Source organism: Sycon ciliatum, chromosome 1 (genome assembly GCF_964019385.1).
Source record: "Sycon ciliatum chromosome 1, ocSycCili1.1, whole genome shotgun sequence".
NCBI classification, from domain to species: domain Eukaryota; kingdom Metazoa; phylum Porifera; class Calcarea; order Leucosolenida; family Sycettidae; genus Sycon; species Sycon ciliatum.
The window spans coordinates 21,751,263-21,759,387 of NC_088643.1; the positions used below are offsets into that span (position 1 = coordinate 21,751,263).

At 46.4% G+C, this 8,125-nt stretch overlaps 1 protein-coding gene across 1 annotated transcript; it reads right to left on the minus strand.

Moving 5' to 3' along the window:
• Nucleotides 1-1,340: 1,340 nt before the first annotated feature.
• Nucleotides 1,341-7,162, minus strand: LOC135818033 (protein LTV1 homolog). The gene is made up of 4 exons (XM_065331360.1): nucleotides 6,757-7,162; nucleotides 6,299-6,419; nucleotides 3,563-3,651; nucleotides 1,341-1,825 (listed from the first exon to the last, which is right to left on the minus strand). Exons 1-4 carry the CDS (start codon nucleotides 6,841-6,843, stop codon nucleotides 1,727-1,729), a joined length of 396 nt encoding a protein of 131 aa, XP_065187432.1. The 5' UTR covers nucleotides 6,844-7,162; the 3' UTR covers nucleotides 1,341-1,726.
• Nucleotides 7,163-8,125: the final 963 nt, after the last annotated feature.

Here is an 8,125-nt window from a genome sequence, read left to right on the forward strand (position 1 = left end):
CATTGTTGTGACCTAAACCCAATCTTCAATCAGTGCCATGCGCGTTTCAGGAATGAACTTTCAGATTTTTGTGAATTACGGGAAAAATCTTTCAAATCGAGAAGATTTGCAGTGTAAACCATTGCAGTTTCCGTATTACACGTGTGCCTGGATTCAAATTACAATAAAATTGTTGTTCGCCTACTTGTAGAGTGTTGTTCCATTACACATCTCTTTCACTGTTCTATTTAATTGAGCATCCGAATACATACCTTCAGGAAGATTACAATGAGCTAGTATTGAACATCATCCACCTTCGGGTTTCCGAAGTATGCACCCCGAGTCATGTCAAGCAGGTTTGAAGCGTAGTTTTTACTGTTTGGCAAAAGTGATCTACGCTTCCACCCTGAATGGAATCACCCCGGGAAGGTCCTGATCCCTGCAAAAATAAGGAACGTGGTGAGCTAAAAGTAAGGAATCTGCGGCGATGGATGTTGTACATCGAGTGAATGCCCTGCAGTTCTCTTCTCCATTACGACCAACTAGCAAACGCCATGGCTCTGGATGCTGACAGCAAACAGTTGAAATAAAGGCAAGGCTGCTTTGAACATGTTGCAACCAGGTAGTAGTACAGTTACAGTTGTACTACTTCGAAGTACTATCTACCACACTCGAGATCACCCAAAGAAAAAAGCGATTGAATTCAAAATCCAAAAAATTGTTGGGGATCGTCTGAAGCATATTCAAGCAAGGTACAGTCGGGCTTGATGACTGATCAAAGCCCTCGGGCTGGTCCCTTGGGCTTTGATCAGCCATCAATCCCTGTGTACCTCGCTTGATTATCTTCTTGATACCATTGTAGTTGCAAACAAGTAGCTACAACAATCGCAGTACAATAGTCATGTAGTTTTTTGAATTAGTTATTTGAAAATGGTGAGCATCTTCATCTTCTTCCCGGTGCGCATGTACACATATTTTTTGAATCTGTACGTGCTCCAAGCCAACTCACCTCTGCTCAAATCGACGGCGATTTATTTCGCGATTTTAGGTCGATGGCCACGGAAAACCACGCCAAACGTTGACAAAACTCCACGTTTTTCACTGAAGACGCATTGGATGTCCTGATAAAACGGATGGAAAACCTCGTAATGGCTGATGAAGAAGAAGAAATTTGTCGAACTTCCAAGGCGCACTGCAAAAGGAGTGCAAGAGTTTCGCCAGGGAAAGTAGGCAGGTCGGATTCAGTGATGCTTTTGCTGTCGATTGATGTCAGTTCCAGGTGTTCGATTTGTAAGTGCAACGGGGGACTCACTTTGGCACCACTGGCTGATGGACTATACTTGACTGTACTGTAAGTGTTAATTTTTATGGCTCCAGACAGACAACGGGTTAAAAAGACGTACAAAAATAGGAACAGAGATTCTGGAAAGAGCAGCTAAGTACATGGAGCTGGCTGAGCAGTATGTACATTTTCTAAAGCAATATACAGGGGTATATACAGGGAATGCGAGAGCTATAGTATAGAATAGACAGAGATTCAAGGAGAGAGTGTGGTGATGAACAGGGGTAAATCACCAAAGAGCAGCTGTACAAAGACTTCATCACAACTATAGACAGTATAACATAATGACAACACAAGGACAACAACGCAACCATCTACACTATGTACAAAGAATATATGGAGCAGAGTACAAACCTGCATAGGGCGTGTGTATGTGGCAGGGGTAAGAAGCAGCACAGGCTTTGGTTACATTCGAATCCCTTCCACGGCCTTCGATGCAACAGACTCGGCCTGGTGCTTGTGTACGAAGCGCTGCTTGTTGGCCTTTTTCTCCACTCGCCGATCCTGAGGCACATTGCGGCAAGAGACACAGCCACAATACACAAATACAGAAAATGCTCACCTGGTGCTGCTGTTTGTCTACCAGTGCACTTGCATTCCTAGTAATGCAATCGATGGCAATGGTGAACACTTGGTTGACGTTAAAATTAAAAGAGAGAAAACTATTTATCCACCTTGTTTAGGACACGACAATGCTAGGCCTGGTTGCAGCTTGGACACAACCCCGTTGATCTTGGTGAAAACAAAAGAATGATGAGAGTCTGGGCCTATGCCAGAAAGTAGAGCGCTGGGCACGTCCCTTCTTCTGGGCACACCAGTCAGAAGAGGTCTCGGGGCAACGCCAAACGGCATAAGCCTGGAAATGTCTCGGAACTTGCAATGAAACCATGGCATTGCAGTAATTACTCCACGATTAGCGGTGCATGATATGCTGAAGTGTTGTGTGCCCCATCCATTGCGTACCATAGCGCATAACTTTGGATTGGTGGCCAAAACCAACATCGCCTGGCAAGCGGGGTGGGCTGCGAGCAACCTACAAACCGTTCAGCTACACGCATGGGTCAGTCGACACTGCACATGTCCTCCACTTCTTGTAACAGTGCAGCCATAGCGTGGGTGGCAATGTTACTAACATGTCCGTTGACGCTTAAAGGGGAAGTTAAGGCAAAAATTAAAATTTCACCAGTTGTAGTCTTCGGGGTGCTGAGTCGAATGGTCTTGGTCCGAGAAAGCTGAGACGCTCCCTTCCTACTTGAATCCCAATCGAACTCGCGCACTTCCACCGAAACTGGGTGACTGCGCCCTACGAGATGGGGATTTGTATGCAAAATGTCACTAAAAGCGCCATTTCGTTCTTATAAAAGCACGGATGACCGCCATTGGCCCATATGTTGTACTCTTTTGGACGCTGAGTCGACTGGTTTTGGTCCGAAAAGGCTGCGATGCAGCGTTCCTCCTTTATTCCCAATCGAACATGGTTGAAGAAGCGGTCACGTGCTCCTGGGTGCCAAAATCACCTGGTCACCACGCCAGCAGGCGACAACTTTCACACCAAGGTTCAACTCGAGTGACAGGACTGCACCCAAAAAAGGTCAAAACAGGCTGTAAGTTGTACCCTGCAGGCACGGTGACCAGGTGACTGGTGTACGCAGGAGCACGTGACCGCTTGTTCGAACATGTTCGATTGGGAATTAGGGGCGAACGCTGCATCGCAGCCTTTTCGGACCAAAACCAGTCAACTCAGCGACCAAAAGACTATAACATATGGGCCAATCGCGGTCATCCGTGCTTTTATAAGAACGAAACGGCGCTTTTAGTGACATTTTGCATACAAATCCCCATCTAGTAGGGCGCAGTCACCCAGTTTCGGTGGAAGTGCGCGAGTTCGATTGGGATTCAAGTAGGAAGGGAGCGTCTCAGCTTTCTCGGACCAAGACCATTCGACTCAGCACCCCGAAGACTACAACTGGTGAAATTTTAATTTTTGCCTTAACTTCCCCTTTAATCGTATTTTTTTGGTTTCAACGTCTATACACAATCATGACATGAAAGCTGGTTGGACCGCATCCATGATGAAGCATAGTAAATCCTATTTTCAAAACAAAAGCATTGGGTTACAGTCCTACAGCACAACATGCCTGACCAACAGTAGCAGGCCACACTACAGCACAGCACAACATGCCTGACTAACAGCCAGTGAATCACATGCTCTGACTGAACTCAGGCTGAGGCAGCACTTACCCGTCGGTGCTCTTTGATCGCCTGCTTGCGCAGCTTCTTCTCCTCCCGCGTCTCGTCTCTCCGCCGCTTACAACACAATGGCGGTGGCGCTGAGGAAACAACACAGAGGGGACCGCAACGCAGGCATGTTAATAAAAATAACGTCAGCACAGGTACTCGTAGCTACGTAGGTGATCAAGCAGAAGTACGCTAAGCACAACAGTACCATCGGGCGCCGGAGAACGGAGCCGTCGGAGCGCCGAAGAACGAACAGCCTAGAATTCACCAAGCACAGCATACCAATGTATAGACCACCCTTTTCAGGTATCTCCCCTCGTTTGAGGGATTATGGCTTATGGCTCATGATCCCCTCAAATGAGGGGATCTCATATCCGCAGGAAATCCTGTGGATCCCCTCGGACGGTGGGTCGGACCCAGTCCTTCTACCAGCATAACCAAGAGAGCTAGCTCCATTGGCTGCTGTTTGAATAATTATGCAAGAATGGGCCTTACAGATAAGGTCTAAAATGGGGAAGTGGCTATACATGTAGTTGTCAAAAGAAAAGCATATTGGTGAAACAAAACTAGGGAAGTGGCAATCTTTCTATCAGCAACAAACAAGAGCATCTTAATTTGCAACTTACTACATGAACCGGATGTGCCGATAGCCCTTTCCCAAAGGTGCTCGCCCTTTTTTCCGCCCTTTTTGGTCCTTTTTGGAAAAGCCCGTTTATTTCGCCCTTTATTGTGTTTTTTGGTGAATATCGCCCTTTTTGAGCTTTTTGAGCTGAAAAAGTGCTAAAATCTGTTTGCTCATGCATGCGATCTTTGTTTCTCTCCTTATTAGTATTATTCAGTTCGCCGTGGTTGGCTACCACCCGACTTCTCATATATATTGGCAGTCTTCTGACGAGCCAGGAGATGTTGAATTAATAATACTTGTAATAATAATCACAGTTTCCGAGTGCTCGATGGGCCTTGGCACGCCGCTTTTTGGGGGGGGGGGGGCGGCAACAAGTTGGTGTACACAATGCTGTAAAAAGTGGGTTTTTTGAACTTTACTTCCTGTTTTGCCTTTCGTGGACCCATAAATGGAAGAATGCGAATTCATTTCTCAGCTTGGGTTCATATCTGAACATGTATCATTGGCATGCGCGGCTTCACTGAAAAAGAGCACTTTTTGCCTGTTTTCACTGAAAAAAGAGCATTTTTTCAGCATATTTTGAGGGACGCGAAAAGCACTACTGTATTTGTACATGTAAGTGCGAAGGAGCACCTTTGGGAAAGGGCTATGTGCCGAACACAGGTAACCATAGAGACAGACCACACTCGCATACAGATACTGGTGATACTGGTCATAAATAGACCGGATAAGGAAAATAATCCGATAGCCTATGAAGAGTTGAACCAATCACAACAAAAATGCTCGTCCAGCACACGAGTTGTCATAGAAACATTGCACGAAATGACAAAGATGCATAGTAAATGAGCATCGCCGTTCACTGCAAAATTGGATTCTAGTACAGTATTTGGAAATTTCCTTCTTTCATAGACCTGAAAGACAAACCGTTGCAGCAGTTAGCCTACTACTAACTCAATGTCATTTGTTCTACATGTGGCATTCACGCTTTACTGGTTTTGTCAAATTTGTTCCACACGATCACAAACAATCCATCTTATTTCGGGTACTAGTACTCTTACAACATTAGACTAAGCCATAGGACGGACGTCACGTCAGTGTCTGAAAATTCTTCATTGTAGTCTTTGATTTGTACCGGGAATAAATCGCCTCCACGCAGCATATTTTGTTGGTGTCAGACGAACAAAGCACCTCAAATTATTTTCAAATGATTACAATTATCAACTATTTCGTCGTCTTGACTTGATCACAATCAGCACCGCCTTTTCTCACGGTCTTGTCAGCTACCAACAAGCAGCGGACTTCATGAGGCTTCGTCTTGACTCTTGGGAGACAAACGAAAGAAAGTGCGTGACATTCCGCACTCGCCTCAGTCAAACCAACAAGTGGATCTACATGTAAACCCGGAGAGGCGACGAGCGAATGACTATGTCAGAACTAATTACCGTATTTCCGCGCATACAAAGCCATGGCGTTATAGGTGAAACATCGCTGTTTTGGACCAAATTTTTGGAGAAAATAGCCTCGGTTTTAACGCCATGGCGCTAAAAGTGAGAGACGCTTACACGTGATTTTTTGGACTTGGAGCAAAATTCTGTACACTTTCGTGCATCTCCATGATACGACAAGTTAGTTGCGCACGGTCTGCTCACATTCAAATACAGTGCTGCCAACAAATGACAGCGTGCAACAAAAAAATCTTTCCTTGCAAGGGCACATTTTCGGCCATAACTCTTGAACGGCTGGTCATATCGGGACACAATTTTCAGAGAATTTGCAGCTATTCATGCTCTTTCAACTGACGTTGCACTCAATATGAATTTACAAATTCGATTTTTCAGCGAATTTTTGGGTAGTCTGCCACCTTAACGCCGGATCCAACTTCCTCCTTATTGAATTTTGTTCACTTATAACGCCATGGCTTTATAAGTGAGGGTGGTGGCCTTATATTCGGATATAAGGCCATGGCTTTATATGCGCGGAAATACGGTACATACTTCCTTCAATTCAGTGTTCCGTTCAACTGTACAATAAGAACGGTCTAGGCTACGCGAGGCGTGATCTGACTGCAATGCAGCTTGGTCGCGCACCGGTAGCCGCCCACGGAGCCCACCTACCTTCCACGTCCTCGTCCATCTCTACAGGTTTCTTGGGCTTCTCGTGTAGTATGCCTGCTGGCAGTCCAGTCTTCTTGCCCAAAACGACCGGCTTGGGTGCAGCCGCCGCCGCAGCAACATCCTGTAGCGACAAAACAAATGGAACAGAGACACCACTGAATATAACAGAAATATAACGGGACGCCGCCGCCTTTCACAGCAAGAAAAATGGATACGCATGAAAATGTGGCAATGCTCAAGACTTTGAGTGGGCAAAGTTCTGCATTAACTACCGAGGACCAGCTTGACTAAATGAGTGTGTTCAGAGAATTTCCAAGTGCTCTAATAAGACAGGTCCTCCCCTCTCTAGCACACATATTTCCTTACAGTTTTACACAGGCACTGTCGATGCAATAGTGCTCAATGCACACAAAGTGCAGAGCCGCGCACACGGCCAAAGAAGGGTGGTGACAGCTTACAGTGGTACTTCCTCCGGCCTGTGCTGACTGGGAGCCTTTCTTCTTCTTCTTCTTCTCTTTTACCGGATTTGGAATAATGGCTGGCATGTTACGCCGTCACGTGGAAGTACCTACGGAACAGACAACAACGAAGCAGCAGCACTGCCAGCAGCAGCAGCAGTTTTAAATCTGTGTGATGCCGCAGTCCACAGTAGGACAGCAGAGCAACGTTCTGCCCTTGCTGAATCTGAGCACGTTCAGCACACTGGGCGCATCCTTTGTGACAGCAGCACACAACAGAACAACAAGGACAATCAAGGCTTGTTTGCTGCTACTTAAGTTTCATGCAATCATCAGGCAACATGAAGATCGGGTGCCGACCATGCCGGTATAAATATGCCAGGAGAGGGTGTTATAAAAAGCTGTGTGAGACTGTGGGGGCTAGCGGTGGTATTTTAGGCAGGGGGCTAGCTGTGTGCAGAGTGTGTGCATGTGGTTGTTGAAGGCAGGGGCTAGCAGTGCAGTGTTAGCGCGGAGTGTGTGGCTGGTGTGTGCAGGAGGTGGTGAGCAATGCGTGTGGATGTTGTAGGCAGGAGGCTGTAGAGCTGGCAGGGTGACATTAGCGCAGTGTAAATAGCTGGTGTGGGCAGGGTGTTATGAGCAAGGTGTGTGAACGTGAATTGTGTGGGCAGGAGGCTGTGGAGACATGTTTAGGTGACACCGTGGTTTTTTAGGAGATACTAAGTCTTGTTCTCGTGTCGGCACTTGGACACCATTTCAGAGCACTTGTTGAGGCTGGATGGTGACCCTAGCGTGTTGAGGATGTGATACTTTTCTCTGGTACAGAGAGAGCACCGCTTCGTGGTGTTGGAGTATGCCCGGGCGCGATCTTTTATCCTCCATTCGACTTCATATTGGGCGTTGGATTTCTTCAGGTTCCAGATAATAAAAATAAAAATTTCTTTATTAGGATGACCCAGAGGCTTGTCGCCTATCAAGGGGTTCACCGCTTTGAAGGATGTACATGTACATGTATGAGCTAAAGTGAAAGTAGTGGAAAATGGGACCATGGGGTGACGGCCATGGATGGAGGTTCCTCCTCGGATCCTCAACAACAGTCTGCACAACGGTTTGGGCTAAACAATGAGTTTAGGGTCGAATATTATATTTTCATTTTTTGTTATCCTCTCCCATGCCGTTGTACATAAGCGGCTTGCCGCGGATATGTCAAAAAAAAAGAAAAAAAGAAGAAAAAAAAGTGGAAACTTGTGCAGCGTGAATGCGTTGGGGAGCACACAGGGGGGGGGGGGGATTATGTACATGGCGTAGGCATACCGGAGAGCGAAGCACTATGTTTGCAAGCGAGTTTGCGAAGCTCATTCTTGAAAAC

Bases quoted from the DNA above. Each gene is read 5' to 3' on its own strand.
- LOC135818033 (XM_065331360.1), bottom strand. From the start codon at position 6,843: ATGCCAGCCATTATTCCAAATCCGGTAAAAGAGAAGAAGAAGAAGAAG. The intron at 6,420-6,756 runs GTAAGCTGTCAC...TTGTCGCTACAG, and splicing joins AGGCCGGAGGAAGTACCACT to GATGTTGCTGCGGCGGCGGC. The intron at 3,652-6,298 runs GTAGGTGGGCTC...TTGTTTCCTCAG, and splicing joins GATGGACGAGGACGTGGAAG to CGCCACCGCCATTGTGTTGT.